The 20,875-nt window shown below is 33.9% G+C and overlaps 1 protein-coding gene across 1 annotated transcript in view; it reads left to right on the forward strand.

The window, feature by feature from the left end:
• Positions 1-16,942, forward strand: part of LOC148953993 (rho GTPase-activating protein 15-like) — a 149,859-nt gene extending 132,917 nt beyond the window's left edge. The window contains exons 11-14 of the mRNA XM_089085728.1: positions 4,578-4,753; positions 9,321-9,459; positions 12,635-12,743; positions 14,965-16,942. Coding sequence (XP_088941854.1) covers positions 4,578-4,753; positions 9,321-9,459; positions 12,635-12,743; positions 14,965-15,139 — 599 coding nt within the window. The 3' untranslated portion in view covers positions 15,140-16,942. The remainder of the gene's footprint in view (positions 1-4,577; positions 4,754-9,320; positions 9,460-12,634; positions 12,744-14,964) is intronic.
• The last annotated feature ends 3,933 nt before the right edge of the window (positions 16,943-20,875 follow it).

Here is a 20,875-nt window from a genome sequence, read left to right on the forward strand (position 1 = left end):
TGAAAGAGATTTATTAAGTCTTGAAATCAATTTTAGCATGATTAGTAATCTGTTATATTAAATTTCTAACCATTCTTTTTTTATTTTTTTACTTCTTCTTGAAGGTTAGTGTCGATTTCATCTATAAATGGCAATTTTAAAATATCAGGACAATTTTTTTTATTTTTTTTTAAGTATTACTTTCTATTTAAGTTTGGTAATGTATTCGAGTTACTCAAAGGAAAGGGGTCGACTTAAAACAAATTACAAGAGAAACCAGTTTGTTGCTAAAAAAAAAAAATTGATGAAAAAATTAAAGCCAAGAGATCTTCAAAAATTTTATTTTTTGTTCTGTTTTGTTTGTTATTGTTCCAAAAAATGACTTGGCTTGTTCTGATAGAACAAGTCTGGCTCATCATTTTCATCAGTTGAGTAATAAAGCACTTATTAAAGAATTTATTTAAAGTTTGCGTGCGTAACAGTTTTTTTTTTAGTTTGACTGAGAGGCCGGTCGTTGAAAGGTTCATACTTTGCAGAGATGAACCGAGAAACAACGGAATTATTCATTCAAAAGTAACTTCGGAGCGTATATAACAAAAATCAAATCTCAATATCATCAGCCAAAAATCTTGAATCGGCTAAAATATTTGTAACTGAATTTAAGTGCTATCAATGGATAAGTTAGAAGTGTAATTTATTCTACCTTCGCCTATTATTAAAAGCCAGATAAGGAAATTTAGACCAGGCTCGTCCATTGTTGCTACGAATATTACAAAAATAACACTTAATTATAGTAGTACTTTTTATCAGGTTCAAAGCCTTAAATCAAATAAATGAAAAATAAATGTTACGCTTTCATTTAGGTTTTTATGGATAAACGCCAAATGAATAAGCAAATTAAAAGCTTACGTTGTCTCTACCGTCTGAATTTTTCATTTACTTTTTCTAACAGGTTTCTAGCTGTCCTAACCGCAATGCGGGAACAGCTTTTCAAAAATTAATATTGTTCTTTTTCTAAAAGAAGGAAAACTTTCAGGAATTACCGGAAAGTTTTTTTTTTTCTCTGCGGTGTATATTCTTCAAAAGAATGTTTCATCAGTTTTAAAGAATTGTTGATATTAGTTTAAGTTGTCATATCCCCTACTCCCACCCCGTACCAGGTATCCTAATTAAATACAAATTATTGTCTTTAGTTCAGAAAAAAAATACTTAAGTGCATGCCCACTGTAAAATGTTGAGGTTCTTGTTCTCCAGTGCCATTAGTTATCATGCATATGCGCAGAAACTTTTTTGGGAGCGAGGAGAGGTTGAGGGAGTAGAAGCTCGAAAAATATAAAAATTTAAATAATTACTTTTATTGTATCTTAAAATAAGAAAACAGGATTGAAATAAGACTTGGCAGGGTTAGTTGCATCGATTTGTGCTTCTTGAATCTAAGCAAAAATAATTTCTTCTATTAGTTCAAACTTAATTGGCATGCATACTGGACCAAGGAGGTCCCCTTGGGGACCTCCTTGGTCCATTTCTTCAAACAATTTTGAGGAAAATGGTAGTGTTTAGTCCAAAGGTGGTATTTGGCAGCGTTTGGCAAAAAACATGGATTGAATATTCATTTCAATTCATGTTCATTTTAAATTTCATTTATCTATTCGTGGTAACAAAAGAAAGCATTGAAATATGAACTAAGGAGGTGTGAAGTGGAGGCCATGGATAAAATTGCCGAGGATTTAGAAGATGCAGCTAGACGGCATAATAGTAAAATATTATACTGGCACGTTAACAAATTGAGAGGTAGTAGTCAATCCGGACTTGTCCCAGTTAAAGATAGGAATGGGGTGGCAATTAGTGATAAGGAAAAAGCTAAAGCGAGATGGGCCGAACATTTTGAGAACTTGCTTAACCGAGATAGAGTTGCAGGAAAAAAATAGAGGAAAATGAGAAAGTTTGTGATACCTTGGATGTGAAGGAAGATTTGTTTTGTGAAGAGGAATTAGCAACAGTACTGAAAGGATTAAAGAATAATAAGGCTCCAGGTGCTGATAGGGTAGTAAATGAGTTTCTTAAATATGGTGGCTCTGAGGTTAGAAATAAGTTATTGAAGATTATGAATATGATTTTTGAAAAAGGGGAAGTACCTAACGATTTTAGGAAAACCACTAAAACGAGAATAACACTGCTGCGGTTAAGGTAGGAAATGAGGTTAGCAGCTGGTTTTGTATTAAATCAGGAGTTAAGCAGGGTTGTGTTCTATCCCCCTTTATATGGATTGTTTTGATGGACTTTGTTTTAAGGAGCACAAGAAAGGCAATGGGAGACCACGGAATCAAATGGTGAGGAAAAAGTCTCCTGGACTTGGATTATGCTGATGATTTAAGCATCCTAGATGAAAGTGTGAGCAAAATGAATGAAGTTTTAGAGGTTTTGCGTGTTCAGGGTGATAGTATTGGTTTGAAATTTAATGTTAGTAAGACTAAGTCACTAAGGCTAGTTATAAGTGAAGATGAAAAGTTGACGTTGGGTAATGAAAAGATTGATCAGGTGGGCAGCTTCACTTACCTTGGTAGTATTATTAGTAAAGATGGTAGGAGCAGTGAAGATGTTAAAAATAGAATAGCCAAGGCTCAGGGTGTTTTTTCACAGTTAAAAAAAGTCTGGAAGAATAGGAAGATAAGTCTGCGAACCAAGATTAAAATCTTAGAAGCTACAGTGATGACAGTGGTCAAATATGGCTCTGAAGCATGGACGATCCGAAAAGCGGATGAAGATTTGCTAGATGTTTTCCAGAGAAATTGCTTAAGGATTGTTCTGGGTACCCGGCTGACTGACCGTATTTCAAACAATAGGCTATACAAAAAATGTGGTTCAATACCGCTTTCTAGGTCTATAATGAAAGAATGGTTGAGGTGGTTAGGGCATCTTGTGCGAATGAAGGATGACAGATTGCCGAAGATTGTTCTTTTAGGCCAACAATCTAGGGCTAAACGGAAAGCAGGTCGTCTCCGTCTGGGGTGGGAGGACATCATAAAGAAAGATTTAAAGGACATTGGAACTTTGTGGGCAAGTGTGAAAAGGAAGGCCTTGAATAGATTGGGGTGGAGGAGGAGCGTGCGTGGCTGTGTTGGCCTCAGTTGGCTTGGTGCTACGGTGAGTTGTTAGTAGTAGTAGTAGTATTCGTGGTAATATACGTACACTATTTCTAAGTTCGATTTAATTTTCGTTTTAATGTAGTTTCTTTGGAGTTTGATTCATCTAATGACTTAATCTCTGCTCGTTTTAGATCTTAGCATCGCTCCTTACTTTTCTGTGAAAAGCTCTGTATTTCAAATCGTTTTTTAATTACATATAAAAAAAATTAAAAATATCAAGTTAAGCATGAAGTCGCGCTTCAATGCTTTATTTTAAGATCCATGGCAGGGTCTGGAAAGGGTAGTTGAGAGCCCTTTGATCCGCTTATGGGCACTAGGTCTCAGAATTTTTGATCTATCGATTCCTTTTTGCAGCTTTTGTGCTGCTTACCACGCCCCTTTGGCAGTGAGTGAGCTGCCCTCAATAATAAACTCGCTTCTATATTCTTGTTTCTTATAACTTTTCTTAAATCTAATTCTTCTACTTTTTTTTCTTTCCCTGGAGAATTCTTATTAAATTCTTGCTAAGTTTTTTTTTACGATTTATATTCAGAATTGCAATCATTCTATTCCATTTTACGGTAATATATTTCTATGTATACCATTGCTAAGAAGATATTGGTCAAATTTGCAGGTCAAACTAAAGGGACGCTCGTGAAGGGACTGTATTTCAAAGTAAGATAATGTTGACTAATAAACTGTGTAAGCGTCACACGGATTCGTTATTGACTTGAGCCCTCAAGTTAGGGCCCCAAAAGGATCAACATATTCTAAAATTGGTTTAATACATGTGAAGTAAGCCATCTTCAGTTGTGACACTGGAAAACTACAATCGACGCATCAAGATAAGAGTACACATTGCAAAGTTTGTCGTTTTGATAATGGTCTTGATAATGGATATGGTGAAGGAGGACGCGGAAAATGTCCCCTCAAAGGGCTAAAGCGAATGATTTTAATTTTTCTTTAAGCAGTTGTCGAGTGTCGACTTTGAATAGTCTTTTAGAAGCCTCATGCTCTACCTGAGACTGTACTCATGGGGCTCCACAAAGAAAAAAAAAAAAATGCTCCTTTTCTCTGTGAAATACAGGGATACACAGGGAGTGCAAAATATTTATTTATCCAAAATTAGAATTGGTAAGGGAGGAACCTGCCCCTTCTGTGAGAAGGTACTAGATATATTAGAATATCTAATTCTTATTGGGTTTTATATAAGCATAATACTTTTTGTCCAAAATATTTCCGAAACAGACCTTTTGTCCCGCCTCTCCTGATAATTTTTTGTGAATGGTTATGATTGTACTCCAAATTTGATAGATGGGGCTTTCTGTCCAATCCCTCGAATCTAGTTTTTACTTTCCTCTCTTCTCAATTCTTTTGTCATTTAGCCCTGTTCTTACAATGCATAGTATTTATTAGTTTTACTATATGAATAGCTCATGTTTCATGTTTCATTTTCTTGGGTTCGTTTTCTAGCCGAACCTGTATTTGGATCAACCTTGAAAGCCTTGGCTGCTTTGGAGAAAATGACAGTGCCAAAGTTCGTGCAGAAGATAATATCGGTCATAGAAGCCAAAGAAGAATTTTTAGAAGCAGATGGACTTTATCGCGCTTCGGGAAACCTTTCTCAAGTCCAGAAAATCAGACTAAACGTCAGTTATAAGTTATATCAACACTTCGTGGTTCGGAAACTGCTATCTTTCTATCTCTCTTTATCTCTCTCTCTCTCTCTCTCTCTCTCTCTTTCCTCTCTTTGTGTCTGATAGCTTTCAGTGACTGTGCATGCATCGATAAATGAAAAGAATTAGATTTCTTTCATTTACCAACATTTAGCCAAGAAGTACTAGATCAAAATAAAAAAAAATAAAAAATCTTGTGCCATATGTTAGTCACGGTTTCTCAAAAAAACCTTAAGAACGACCAAGTCAGGGTTGGTTATGTGTTAATAGCGAATGAAGGCAAATTTTGTTCTGTATTTCTTTTAAGTATGTGCTGTAACTGAAAATTCTATTAGTTACTATTCCGTACTACACTTGGCTGTACTTAATTTATAAATTTAGGTATGAATTAACTATAGGTGTATAATTGTATATAACTATATAGACATACTATAATTAGTAACTTATAGTTACTACAATTATATAGTAACTAGTGCTGCAGTTATATAGTAACTATTTTTATATAATTCTATAGTTACTTATACTTGGCTATAGTCAGGGGCGGATCCTGGATTTTTTTTTCGGGGGGGGGGGGTGCAAAATAGGTTGATCCAAAAAAAATTTTGGGGGGTGGGTGTAAAATAGCTTGATGCGATAAACTTGCGTTAGGAGCAAGTTTAATTAACACAAATTGATTTAATTAAGTAAATTACACTACTTTAGGCTACGCTAGGGGGGGGGGGGGGTTTCGTGAAAAATCACGAAATGAAAAGTTAACTAATACTGGTCAACTGGATAACTAGAAAAAAATAGTTAGTTAGATAAATTTATGTAAGCTGTAAAAAAAGACACAAGGGTGGAATGTAAATCTTTAAAACAAAATCTTTTTTTACTTAGTATCTGCGTATCAGAGAACCTGCTGTTTTGTCGGGCCCTGCTCGATTGTAATTCTCCCTTTAATACTTATTATAGTTGTGACTAGTGACAGCAGCACCCTGCCCTTGTCCACAAAAAAAAATGGAAATTTCATTTTAGAATGTCATTTTGCAAATTGACACAATTGCTTTTAATTACCCTAATAATTAAACCAGTATTTAAGACGCAGAATCTTTATTCATAATATAGGCTAACCACTGTCCATGAAATTTATTTCAAATTAAATATTACGAGTTCGGAAGCCAGGTGAATTACGACTGTGAACCTAATTACAGGAATAAAAAAAAACAAAAAACATTGTTTGGTTTTATATTAATCATTTGGTAGACAAATTTTGGAGCTTTTAGATATTTGTTTGTTTTTTTTTGATCACACGAATTATGTTACTACAAATAGTAACATAATTCCAGACCTCATCTCAATGCCAGACCTTATGCCCTAAAGGCATGTAGGGTTCTTATGAAAGGGATGTCGTATAAACTTCATAGATGGGCTCATGTGATTGGAAATTGAAAGTTCTAGTTCACTTTCCAAGAGTCAAGAGTTTTAAGAGCAACTAGCCGCCCCCTCCCCCATGCCCTTTTTTCCACAAACCCACCCACTACAAATTTTGAGATTGCCAGTTTTATTAAAAATTGTTCAAAATAAGATAACAAAAACTCCGGTGTCAAGACAACCCCTTAGGGCCCAGGGGGTATGCTTTGTAAGCGTTATCCTGGGGGCGTATATGGTTCTTATGAAAGGGATGCTCGTATAAACTTCAGAGAGGGCTCATTTGATTGGAAATTGAAAGTTCTAGTTCACTTTTTAAGAGTCAAAAGATATCCGAGGTCAACTAGCTCCGCCCCCCCTCCCACACATCTTTTTTCCCCAAGCCTATACGATAAAATTTTTAAAATACACATGTCATCAAAAATAGTTCAAAGGTCAGAAAATAAAAACTCCTGTGTCGATGCAACCCCCCAGGGCCCCGAGGCAGGTGCTGTAAAGTAATACTCTGGGGGCATATATGGTTCGTATAGAAGGGATGCTCGTATAAACTTCGGAGAGGGTTCATTTGATTGGAATTTGAAAGTTCTCGTTCACTTTTTAAGAGTCAAAGAAGATTGGAGGGCAACTAACCCTCCCCCTCGAAATTTTGTTTTCCCCCCAAATGTATCTTATAAAAATTTTGAAATATCTAATTTGTTCAAAATAGTCCAAAATTAAAATTACTATAACTTAGGGGTCGGGGAATTTTCCCTAGCTCCCGGGACAAGGACTTCGATTTATGCAAGTTGCCTTTTTTTAGAATATAAGGTTTTTGTGGAAGGCTTGGTCGTATTAACTTTGGAGGGGGCTCATTTGATAGGAAATTGATACATCTAGTTCTTTTTATGAGTCAAAAGTGATCAAAAAGAAAATAGCCCACATTGCAATTTTTCAAAGCGCATCCGGTCCGATATCCGATAAAAATTTTGAGATAGCCATTTTGTTAAAAATAGTTCAAACATCAGATAATAAAAACTCCGAGGTTGACACAAACCCATTTTTTCACTTTGATATTGTTACTTTGAAACTTGTTTTGGTACTTTGATGAACCTTCGATTTGTTTTTTAAAGTTTGATTTTGAAATAAGGAATTTTTAAAAACTGGAAACTTTTGCAATCAAAAACGAGCAAAAATTAATTAAAAAAAAAACTTAACGAAAAATAAGTTTTTAAAATAAAAGTAAAGGCATTTTTATCAATATGCTCAGCTTATATAATTACCTTATAAATTAAAAAGAAAAAACGACCAGAAATTACTATTAAAGAATAAGTGAAACCCAAAACGAACAGAAATTAAATAAACAGTCATGGCAAAAAGCATACAAGCAATAATATAATTGAGTAAATAAATCTTAAAGCGAGTAATGGTTAGATTGAATATAAAATCAAGCTTAAAACGAAAAAAATATTTTGCTGTGGAAGTATAAATGAAACTTAAAACGAAAATAAATTAAATAAACACTCAATGCAAACAAACATACAATAGATATTAGTGTAAACGAGTAAATATATATTAAAACGAGTGAAGCTTAAATTGAATATGCAAATCAAGCTTGAAACGAACAAAAATCACTACAAACAAGACTTTAGGTATCGCCTCCTTCTCTCACTGTAAAAGTCTAAAATCTACTGTGTCATTGGCGCTTCACTGAAAACGAATTGTATTACAAATATTTCTTTTGTACCTAATATTGAAAATAAATATTAAAATTACAGTAAAATTTTGAACTGATGAGCTTTCAGTAATTAATATCATTATACATAAAATATTCAGTGTAATTTATTAGTTCTTCCTAAAATTGTTCAAGACCCCTAAAATTGTTACCTTCCTTAACTGTAAAAACCTAAAGACTACTGCGTCATTGGCGCTTTACTGAAAATGAATTATGTTCCAGATATTTTTTTTTTTCAGTTCTTACAGCATTGAAAATGAAATTAAAATTACAGTGCAATGACATTTTGAACTGATGGATCTTTAAACAATTAATATATTATATATCAAATATTCAATTTGATTTTGTTTATAAATATATATAATCGGGAAATATTTCTGTTATCTTCTTTTTGTTTTCTTCTTCTTCTTTTTTCTTCTTCTTTTATCTTCTTCTTTTTTCTTTAAGGGGAACGTTGGAATTAATTTTCTTTTACTTGATTCTACTAGATTAAATTCTTTAGTTAGGCTAAATTCTTTCCATGGCAAAATCTATCATAAGGAGCTGTTTAATCTTAACCAAAATAGGTGGGAGACCAGAGTAATCTCTTTTTATCTGCTAAATCAAATACTTATTTATAATCTATAAAACTCGAGGACCAAATGAATATTTGGATTCTTTTGATTATTATTCTAAGCATGAGATTTAGGTCAACGTATCCTTTTCCTTCCTTAAAACCACACTGTTGTTTCCTAAAACCACGGATAGCTTCCATAAATTACCCGTGAATACAAATCACCATAAAAAATATCTAACTTATAGTCGAAAAATGGGTGTATAAACATACAGAAAGAACTGATGCAAAGACTTATATACCTACTTCATTTTTCTAGTCTAACATATATTATCATGCCACGCAATTTGCTTTCTACGATTCAATCACGTGCTTTGACCCTTAAATTACAAAATATAAACTGTAGAGTATGACTGATTGACTACCGTCTGTCTCAGGGATATATGATCGAGTGCAATTTCGAAGAAACCTAGTCTAATGCGCCTCTGGAAAATCTTTCAGGTTTCAATTTATGTATATACGACAAGCCTCGTCTTAGCCCAAAAGACCTGAACAGTACTTCCACTCTCCCCGAATTTCCCGGGTTTCTACAAATTTCCCTGAGCAGAATTGAGTTCTCCCAAATCCTCTCCAAAAATTAGCAATCTTAATTACACGAACGTTAATACGAAATACAAATCATTAGTTTTTGTTAGGGTAAGTTTCGTAGAGATTTCCAAGAACCCATACCTTTTTCGGGGACCGCCAAATTTCGTGGATAGTGGAAGCACTGGCCTTAAATCTTATATAGGACTCGTTTCTTACGAAAAATATTATCAGTTTTTCTATTTCATTTTTTGAGCCTAGCATTGAAACTGATTTTCTCTTAGGCTGACCAATACAAGTTTGAATGCATTGATACCGAAGAAGATGTCCACGTTTTGGCTGGTGCTTTAAAATTGTTTTTTCGAGAACTTATGGAGCCAGCTATTCCAACGCAGTATTTTGAAAAATCCTTGGAAATATCTAGTGAGTGTGCGAATACTTTTCACGTTTCTCCCTTATTCGTTCTGTTATTTTCTTGGCTTTACTAGATTTGTGGGTATAAAAGAAAAAACATGCGCAGAAAAGATTTGATTATTAAAATTATGTTTATTCACAGTGACAATCCAGTTGCTTGAGTCGTCATACCTTGAGTTACTGCTATGCTGTGTAAAAAAAAAGATAAAAAATAAAGCATCGTTGATTGTTGAGTCGTGATGGCTTACCGTTTGCACTGAGATATTTCAAACGGGCTATTGAAGACATATTGGCCTGAAAATTTCGAGACATGGTCATAAGATTATCATACTACGCTCTCTGGAAACAACAAAACATGACGAACTATTCTACTTGTTGAAAAAATTTACATGGTTTCTTTAAAAAAAAGCGATAGGGGAAGTTACAAAGAGACTAAAGGAAAGTGATTTTCAAGTTTGTCTTCAAACTTGTTTTTTGCGTGAAAATCCCTGTGAAAATCTCAGCTCCTCCACAAAACTTTTGCTTTTTTAATTTTCGTATAAATTTTTTCGCATGTTTTGAAAAATTCCAATATGTCCGAACCGGTGTTTTTCGTTAACTAAAAATGTAAAGTTTCTTCTCATTCTGCTTTTTTTTTAGCTATTCAAACTTTTTGCTAAGTACAGCTGTGGGGAATGAAGGTATAGGCTGGTCAAGTAAGATGTTTTTATATGGGAAAGCTTTTTCTATTATTAAGAGTAAAACGGTAAAAATTGTATATGAATAATACAGCTTCATTTTCATATATAGAAAATACAATTCTGTTTGATGTTTCCTCCACTTCCTGTGTAGCAAATATCCCTCTGTAAATGCGATCAGTAGGGACAAATTAACTACGAAATATTTGTTGGAAACTTGCTTTTTCTAGGATTAAAGTAATTTGGTAACAAACTAAAGATTCGGGATAGTTCAATTCCGGGGAATTCCTTACTCTATTAAAGTAGTGTTTCTCCTCTGAAACATTTAACCAGCTTGAGAAGTAACATGTCTTAAGTAGGCATGTAAACAGGATTTTTGGGCGAGGAATAACTTTAGAGGGGAGGGCAGAACAAAGACATATGCACGAAATAGGCTAATTATGTGAAAAATATAAGAAAATCTAGGAAAAATCATAGTAATCTTGAGTTTTTGGGGATCTTGGGGTGCTGACCGGAGATCCCTCCCCCCCATAGTTTCTTGTGTACGTACCTGGTCTAGGGGTATCACGGTAAGCAACATATGAAATTGCATTAAAAACTTTGGCTGTTGGCATATCACTGTAAGTATAAGTGTAAGTGTAAATATCACTGTAAGTAAAATATGAAAACGTACGCTGTGGGCTCATTTTTCAAACAGTTCGTGGTAACGAACTGTACGTAAGGAGCAACCGGGCTCAATAGTTACCGAAACTCTAAAAAGCGGATATCAATAGATACATCAAAAGAATCTGATTTTTATGCTGATTTCAACTAAAAGTCTTACCCCTCAAACGTTACGAGCCTGAGAAAATTTACCTCGTTTTCGAAAAAAGCGGGAAACACCCCTAAAAGTCATAGGAAATCACACCATCAGATTCAGCGTATCAGAGAACCCTACTATAGAAGTTTCAAGCTTCTATCTGCAAAAATGTGGAATTTTGTATTTTTTGCCAGAAGAAAGATCACAGATGCGTATTTATTTGTTTTTTTTGTTGTTTTTTTGTTGTTGTTGTTGTTTTTTCCCCAGGGGTGATCATATTGACCTGGTGGTCCTAGAATATCTTGAGAGGGCTCATTCGAACGGAAATTGAAATTCTAGTGTCCTTTTTAAGTGATCAAAAAAGTTGGAGGGTAACTAGGCCACCTCCCACGCTCATTTTTCCCCAAAGTCACCCAATCAAAATTTTGATATAGCCATTTTGTTCGGCATAGTCGAAAAATCTAATACCTATGTCTTTAAGGATGACTTAATCCCCCACAGTTCTTAGGGGAAGGGCTACAAGTTGTGAACTTTGCCCATTGTTTACATATAGTATAAGTTATTGCAAAGTATACGGCGTTTTCAGTTTTTTTCTGGTGGGGGAGGGGGTTACGTGGGAGGATCTTTCCATGAAGGATTTTTTAACGGGGGAAGGGAATTTTCCATGAAGGGGGCGCCAGATTTCCCAGCATTGTTTTAAAAATGATCAGATATTAAATTTTAAAAAAACAAGTTTTTTCAATTGAAAGTAAGGCGCAAAATTAAAACTTACAACGAACAGAAATTATTACGTATATGAGGGGGTTCGCCCCCTCGTCAATACCTAGTTCTTTACGCTAAAGTTTTTTTAGTACTTTCAAAAGAGCTATTTAGCCTATTCGAATTAAACGGCCTTTGCGATTCAGGGGTCATTCTTAAAGAATCAGAACAAAATTCTTACTTCAGCGCAAAGAGCAAGGTATTGATGAGGGGGTGAACCCCCTCATATACGTAATAATTTCTGTTCTTTTTAAGCTTTAATGTTGCTCCTTACTTTCAGTTGAAATTTTTTTTTATTATTATTTAATTAGCTTAGGGTTGATGCAGCTTGAGCATTAAGGAAATGTTTCTACGTACGCGTTTCTCAACTTTTAATTATCAACAATTTTTTTTTCTCTAATTTTCAACGAACAACGTATAGATTAGTATATGCTAAAATTAATTCAGCAACACCTAAACTATAGCTACTAGACCTAGGTAATAGCTCTGCAAGACCTACCCTCTAACCGTGAATTTCCAGCCCTAGCGAAATTGGGCTTTCACCAGTTCAGTAGTTACAGACTAATGAATCGGAAAAATGAAGACTCGTTATCTTTAGTTTCTTACGGTTTTCAGCCTGGTTTTTGAAAGATGTTTGTATCGGTGGTTTATAGTGGCGATAGTAGTAGTATTAAAAAAAAAAAAAAAAAAAAAAAAAAAAAATTATCAGCACCCCGTCAAAAGCTATGCTTTCTAGGGTACCGAACGAAAATAATGGCAAAAAAATGAAAGGATAATAATTAATTGAGTTGATTAAATATAACAAAATGCATTTTTATATCTTCTTAAGATATAAAATTTGGGGGAGGAATCATGCTCTGAATGAAACGCAAGGAACAATCTAATAATTTTGTTCTTTCTCTGTTTTTATTTTTTTACGTATTTTTGTGTATATTATTTATAATTACAGGTATGCGAGGGAACCGTGCTGACCGAGTGAAGAAGTTTCGAGAGCTGCTGCTTTCGTTCCCGAAAGAAAACTATGACACACTCAAGTTCCTCTTCACGCACCTCTTAAAGTAGGAATTTTATATGAATCCTAGGGTATTTTATTTTCACTCAGTGCTGTAGCTTGAAGGACTTGAGGAATTTTTTCAAGTGGTTTTACTAATTGCTGTATATTGGAGAAAGCATATGTTCTTTCAAGCCGTGTTTTTAGAGGAAAAAATAACTACATTTGTTACTCTTGTCAAATGCTGTATTCTTTTGAAATGTTAGGCCAAGTTTTTACCAATAGTCCAATAGTAGAGATTTTATAAGCATGCAATAACCTTTCTCGATAATTACTTTGAAGCAAATGGTGGTTCTAAATGTCTTGGAATTTTTTTTTTTATTTACTATAGTTTTAAGCTTAAGGAACCATTCCATAACAATCAGACATAATAGAAAATAAAATGAAAATAAAAAATGTTTGTTCGTCTGATGTTTGTTTTCAGGTTATACTGACTTATTGTTCATCTTGGTCTGACCAAGGATCCTCAATTTTAATATTCGTTTTCTGTCCGTTCACAATATAAAGCTTCCAAATTTTGAGAAATCGTCATTTAAGCTTATATTTCAATTTGATGAATTATTATTTTCTTTTTCAACCGTCTGCTCGTGCATATCCAAAAACTTTTTTATTCCCTTTTTTGGTCATGCCGTTTCCTGTCTACTCAAAGGCTGTTTATATTTGATAAGTTGTTCCAGACAACAGAAGAACCACAGTAAAATAGTTCAAAGTAGTTCCTGATCAACAGTAAAAACTGTCGGATAAGCGTATGCCGCTCGGTCTTTGGTCAACCTGCTAAGTCAAATATCTTTTTGTTCTAGAGCTATTAGCTTTTATCCCTAAATTGGTATTAATGAAAGTAATTGGGCTTTATAACAAATCTTCCCTTGAGAATTCAGGATATCCCCATTTTCTTTGTGTAATTCATTTTCCTAATGTAATACGTCTACCTTTTGCGTTATACCAACTCTGTTTATCTCCCTTACTTGTTGTTTCCTGAAAAAGCCCTACCCCTTCCGAACTAAATTTGAAAGTACAAGTAAAGACAGAAAATAATATTTCTTTAACCTGGTAGTTGAAACTGTTCACCTTACTTTTCAAATCTTGTAGAGGAGAGAAAATTTGCTTCAATTTTTTTTAATTAGTATTCGTCTAAACTCGTGCTCCTTAGTACTCGGAAATACTAAAACGCAAAAATACTCGAAAGCACAAGTTTCCTTAGATCGTGTACTAGAAAAAAACTTGAATTTTAACTGTTACAGAGGGGCGCTGAAATATTTAACAAGGGGGTTTTCCAGGCAATAAAATGACTGATAAGATTTTCTAGAGATCCAACTACTTCCAAGCTCATCTTCCGCTTCTTTTTTTGTTAAATTAAGAGGATTTTCTTATAAATAACTTTTTGGGTAGCTCGCCAACCTTAATAATACAAACACAGACCTAAGCAGTGACCTTCTTAGAGGATTCGTTGTCTTCTAACACTGTTCCGAAGTATCCCACCCCCAGGAAAATTCAATAAAAACTCTATGAATTGCATGAACTTTTGTCTTGGGAGGGTGTAAAATAGGGAGGCTTTGAATACATTGGGACGGAGTAGAAGCGCGCATAGCTGTGTTGATCTATGGCGGCTTAGTGCTGCACTGAGTTGTTAATAGTAGTAGTAGAAGCTAAACACTTGTTTCAAGTATCGTTACTTTAAAGAAATCCCGTGATCTCTGTTGCGTGTAGTTTATGAGTACCCATCCTATTAAGGTTCTTCTTTAAGCAATTCCCCTTATTTTTTCCTAAATTAGTCGTTTTTGTGTGAATAACTGTATATTTTGTCCTTATGCTCTGCATTCATTATCTTTACCTGAATAATCTAAAAGTAGCGATTTGAAATTTTATGTTAGCCAAGATTCATATGCAGAGCTAATTGCGCTTCATTAATTTCTTCTGTCCCTTTACCAGTGACTCATCTAGATCAAGGTATTTAAAGTTTTAAGTTTGTCACAGGCGGGCTATTCCAAATAGTTGAAAAGTTTATTATTTAAAAACTCATTGTTGGCAAGTACAAAAAGGAAATAATTTTTGGTCTTTTTACCCTCTTTTAAAATCTGTATTGTGCAGCTTCAGGCTTTTTTTTATATACCCCGCCTGTTTTAGGTTGCTAATTTCTGACCCCCCGTGTGCTTTTTTGTTTACAGGGTGTGATTATAAACTACAAGGATTCTTTTTTTTTTATAATTACAATGATCTTTTTTTTGTAGGGTGACTGAATATCGGGACAAAAATCGGATGCAGATTAGTAATTTAGCCATTGTTTTTGGTCCAACGTTAATGTGGCCTGCTACAGAATCAGTGAACTTGGCTCTGGATATGATGCAACAGAACCTGGTTATTGAGTGCCTTCTTTTGGAATTCAAACAAATATTTATAAAGTAGTATGATATGTGCTTGCGTCAGATTAACCTGTTTACTCTATGGACTAAGATCGGAATAGATGTATCATTGTACTTGTCTACCAGTGTCTTTCGGATAAATATTAAGCTCGTGGTTTGTTTGTGTAGGGAAAACAAAGTTTAAAGTCATGTTTTGTTGTATATGTTGTCATTCTTTTTTATCGTTTGTAAATAAATTCTCAGCAGGTATTTTAATTTAATAAACAGGGATTAGTAGCCTCTGATTCAGAAAATGGGGAGAATATTATAAATGAATTCTCAGCAGGTATTTTAATCTAATAAATAGGGATAAACTAATTTACTTAATTAACGCAAGTTTGCGTTAATTAAACTTGCTCATAACGCAAGTTTATCGGATCAACCTATTTCGCGCCCCCCCTAAAAAAAATCCTGGATCCACCCCTTTTTTCTAATAGGTTAGCTCTTTCATGAACCTATTTCAAAGTGATTTTTTTTCAAAAAAAGATGGAATTTCATTTGATAGCTTATGATTTAATCGGGTTTTCGCCGCTCAGGGTGTGTTCCCGAACTCCATCTGGTTGTCTTCTGGATTTTTCTTCAGAACTTACATAGTTGAGCATAATTAATTATTTGTTCTTACCTTCAGCCTAAAATGGTAGATAACAACAAAATGACCCCCCCCCCCCCGCTATAATGCTTATAAAATATAAAAGGGTAATATTTTAGTTTGCTTTATACTTACAGTAGTACACATTACTTGTATTTTTTGTTATTCGTTATCTTGGACCAATTGTGCTCTGGAACACATCCTCGGTGCATGCATAAAATCTTATAACCAAGCCATAAATATCCAAATTTATTTCTGTATTTAATGCGGGTTAACCCTATATGTCGGAGTTAATCAACAAAAATAGCTAGTGTTAAGTTTTGAATTAATAAAATACATTTTTTTAAGCTTTATTGAACTCTGAGTATTGTGAATTGCTTTTGCAAAGAGGACTTTAATTTTTGTCATATTTCATCTTTCACATAAGTGTTTCTTAGTTATTCATAGCTCCATATTGTTTCCAGACGAGCGTTACCGCTTCCCACTTAATTACTATCAAGACATTCAAGGAAATTGTTTTTTTTTCTATTTTTGCAAGGAGTCATATATTACTGTCTTTGAATGTTCACTGCTCCTGGGTTATCCATAGATTTTCGATCCAGAGAAACAGGGTTTGGATTCCGACTGTGAAGGAAGCTTTTCTGACACTAAATAACAAGAGTCCGAATTTTTATTCGTTTTAGAAGGAGATTAAGCTCAACCACTCCCTCTGCCTAATATGGAACTTGTAGCTTCTCTATAATTTTTTAACACTAGTTGTAAAAGTAAATTTGCTACCCCATTCGGAGGTCAGGTCGTAACAGATTTTCGCAAATACGGATTTACGGAAATACGGACTTGGTTTGAAGAATATATGTTTATGTCTGTTGTAAATTTGATAATATGTTCTTCTTCTTTCTTTTTTTTTTTCTTTTTTTTTTACTAACAAATATCGATCCATTTTTGAAGTTATATTTAGGTTATCTTTATTTTTTATACAGCTTAAGATTCTTGTAATTAATCCATCAGTGCCTTTTTTATTTGAGTTTGAAGAATATATTTCTTGGTGTTTCTTTCTTCAAAGATTTATCACAGTTTGCTGGCAAAACAATATTTTGTGTTTTATTGATTATATCCGTATTTTTGTTAATGCTACACTTCAGTTTTTTTTTTTTAAATGTGTTTGCCGTCCTTGTTTTGTTGTATTTTTTTTTGAATCAAGAAAGGATTTAAATTTGGGTTTTTGGTAATTTTTTATCTGTGATCTAGGCTCTTAACTAAAGGCTGAAGGTACTGCACAGTGCTCACCTGTGCAGTGATAAAAGTTACGATTGTCTCCATAATTTCTTCAATTTCTCATGTGTACGCGCCTGACCAATTCCTTGCTCCAAGAAACTATGGCCGAGTAGGTTCAATGGTTTACACTTATACAGAGGAAACAGGCTTCCATTTTCTCTGAAAAACGATGCGACACAGAAAAAGGCAGAAAATTCCAAAAATAATGTTTTGGAACCGTCTGTTAAAATTATTACTGTGACTGTTCGTACTTGTTTACCCAGAGAATACTGGCTAAAGACCATGTACAGACTTAAATACTGCTGATTTTTTTTTTTTTTCAATTATATGTTAGCAACAAAAATTAGCCTTGCTGGCTCGTTAGCTAGCAAAGTGCATTTTTGTCGTCTTCCTCTGCCGCTCACTACGTTAAGAAGCCTGAACCTTCGGCCTTTTATGACACAATCATGATCCTCATTCCAAGTCGAATTTTCTTTTCCTTTTTTTTTCATCAATTTTGGGAAGAGTTTTATAGTATACAGCAATTTTCTTGACTTCAAGCATATTTTACAAAATTTTCTCAGTTTTGGCTTCTTTAGTTTAATTTTTTTTTTCAGTGTGTAGACACATGGAAAGGCAGACGCATACGCATTATGTTTAATGATATTTATTTTTATATATCATATTACACAGTATATGTAGATTTCCTTGCGCAAAAACGTTAAAATTGTTTGATATGACTGAAGCCCTGTGTCCAGTTTAAGTATTAGGATACATATTTCCATTGATCCTTTTTCCTGGCTTAGCCAATAAAATGTAATGGTCAACAAAAAGGCCTTAATAATATCGAGAAAAATTACAGTCACCTTCAAACCTAAACCTGGAAAATAATTAACAAACGTAGTCAAAAATAATAAAGCATGTTCAGTAGACATGTTTTTCCTAAAACCAAATTGACTTGAGTGAAAAATAATCTCTTTTTTCAAAGTAATCCACCTATCATGTATAAATAAATTTGTCAAAAATATGAGAAATCACTAAAAGTAGAGATATCGGAGGGTAGTTTTTACTATTTTCCTTATCACCTCCTTTAAACAGATGAATAACCAACGTACTTTCTAAAAAATTAGGTTACAATCCAAATTCAAAACATTGATTAAAAAGGTAAAATAGATGACAATTTAATTGGGTAAATAAAAATTTTTCGTATTTTTTAAAGTATCCTCAAGTTCATGTGATCTCACTGGTTGAAGATAAATGGATGTATCGCTTGTTCCAGAAAGAAAATTCAGGTATGTACCATCACCTCTTTCACACTCCAAAGATGTCCATAATTTTAGCTCTTCTTCTGAAAAATGGGTACACAAGCTAGTAGCCATATCTCTGTCTGAGTCTCAATGCTAGTTATTGGCATTTATTGGTTCACTATTTGGACTTATTGACATCGAGTAACAATGCATTCCTTCAGGTACAAAAACAAGCTATCTTGATTCCTCCATTCCTCTTGCTTATTTTTAGATGGTGGCTGTTTGAGATACAAGGTCACCGAGAGCCATGATTAGGCCTGGGGCAAGTTCCTTCCTTCTATCTTATACAGTATCCAAAAATTAAAAAATATCGTTGTTTAGAAAAAAAAAATTCACTGATCAAGGCCGTATCCATGGGGGGAGGGGGGGGGGGGTTAGGAGGTTTGAACCCCCCGCCCCCCGAAATGTTTGTCCGACTCGTAAAAACGTAAAAAATGAATGTAAACAAATCTTATGTTTTTTAAAGTTTTTTATAGACCCCCCCCCCGAAAAAAAACCTGGATGGCCCTGTCACTGATGTTCGTTATTTGCTATTTCTTCAAAATTTACCGTCATAAATCTAGGGCTCATTCATAACAAGTTTAGTGAGTACTATTTGGGGGACGGGGTGATCCGGACCAGAAATGTGATGGTAACAATTATTATATTTGGAAAGAATGCTGAAAGGAATTCTAAATTGTACCTAGGCTATTCGATAAACATCGTTGATCTAGTAACTTTTGCCACTTTTTGTGCTTATTTCTCATTTGCCAATCTAAAAACTAAAAAAAAAAATCTGAATTTTTTTTATATTTCTTTGGCACATATCAAGAAATTATGGAGGTGGGGTGGCACTGGGACAAAATTGTGACGGTAGTGATTATTTTTGTGCTGGGAAGGAATGATGAGTAGGGATCTGAATTGAACATTTTTTCCCCATCTGATTGCTGTATTACATCGAAATTTTCCATTAATATAAGAAAAAAACCTCAAACCCGTGGAAAACAAAAAATGGCTTCTGATCGATCATATTAATTTTTCTATCAAAAGTATGCAGACAGGTTATCAAAAAAAAAATCCAAACATCGAATAGCTTGTGACAGCGCAGTGGGTATAGTTGTGGCTCCTGATCAAAAGGCTTTTTGGTTTTCCCTTTCTGTCGCAAAGAATGTCGTATTCATCTTCCTCCCTATAATAAATGTTTTCTCTTCTGTTAGAATATATTTTTTGTCTCTGTTTCGGTCTGGTTTAAGGCGATTCTTGTTTTGAAAACGGAGAAAGGGATATTTGGTTTAATATTTTCTATTTAATCACTTTATTTTGTTTGATTTTTACAAAGACTAAATCAGACATTTTTTTGCTTTCGCAAATTTTATATTTGGGCTATACTAGAAAGGAAAAAATTAAAGGTACTGGATGATGGTACTGGAAACCCTCGGAGCAAACCTAGAACATGCTAAAATACAAATGAAGTTTAAATATATATTTTTAGAGGTCTTTAAAATTAACAGTTTATATTGGAACAAATCGAAAATCCGTTACATTTTTGAATAAGAACCTCAGCCTCTAAAGATTAAGGTCATTTCTTCTGTTCAATTCCAAGAGCTGTGGAGTCTGGCCAATCTTTTATTATATGACAGAAGTTGAAGAGTTTAGACTAATTCTGTAAAGAGCAGGAATATTTACTTTTCCTGCCTTTTATGATCATTGTGTTCCATCCCTTGAATTTCTTTTGTCTTTCTGAAGTTTTAGTTTTCTTGATTTCCACCTCTAGATTTGAGTGCATTTCAGTTTTCCAGAATTCGTGAGAATGTGAATTTGTCACATTCCTTTTGTTCTATGGTCACTTTTGGACGCTATCTACTTTTGAATATTTCCACAGCTGCCATCCTTCATTGTAATAATTCCATAGTCCCTCTGCCAGATTGTATCTGATGGTAAGTCTTTTAAGTTTGCTTTAGAGGAGTGTTTCTGATACTGAAAAAAAACAACAAAAAAAAAACGGATCGGTAGAGAAGGACTGTTGTGAACCGAAGATTGGGCGGCAGAAATTTTTTGACAAAACTTGTCTGGATCTCTGTAATACTTGGTCCATAATGCTTTAGTCCTTTCCCCAAAACTTAAAAATGTGTATACCACTGTTTTATGTTGCTCTGAAAATCTAAAATTTTTCCTGCGTTCATTACTGGTAGTACTGGTGCTATTGATCATATAAATAATTTGCTTCGTACCGTACTATTTCTTCTTTAGTTGCTTTTCATGATAATTTGTTTCATTGTTCATTCTTCACTATATTTTTTCATTTCCACTAGTGTTCGTTAACCTATATTTTCATTGTACATTTTACGGGCTAAACTCTGGATAAAATCTAGTTTTACTGTGCTGAAAAAAAACGGTTTTCTCTTATTTTCATTAGTTGATAAACTTTCTATTATTTTTTTTAAATACCAATTGAAAAAATAGTTTTCAGTGGTTTCAAATTGAGTATGTAGGGTTATCATACTGGTTTACATAAAGGGTGTTACAATATACCATTATGTCTGATATCACTACGCTAAATAACCTAAGTTATAAAGTAGCAATGTGAAACTACAACAGACGGCAGAAAACT

Source organism: Artemia sp. Qi Xiang Cuo, chromosome 3, assembly GCF_049724085.1.
Source record: "Artemia sp. Qi Xiang Cuo chromosome 3, ASM4972408v1, whole genome shotgun sequence".
In the NCBI taxonomy this organism is placed as follows: domain Eukaryota; kingdom Metazoa; phylum Arthropoda; class Branchiopoda; order Anostraca; family Artemiidae; genus Artemia; species Artemia sp. Qi Xiang Cuo.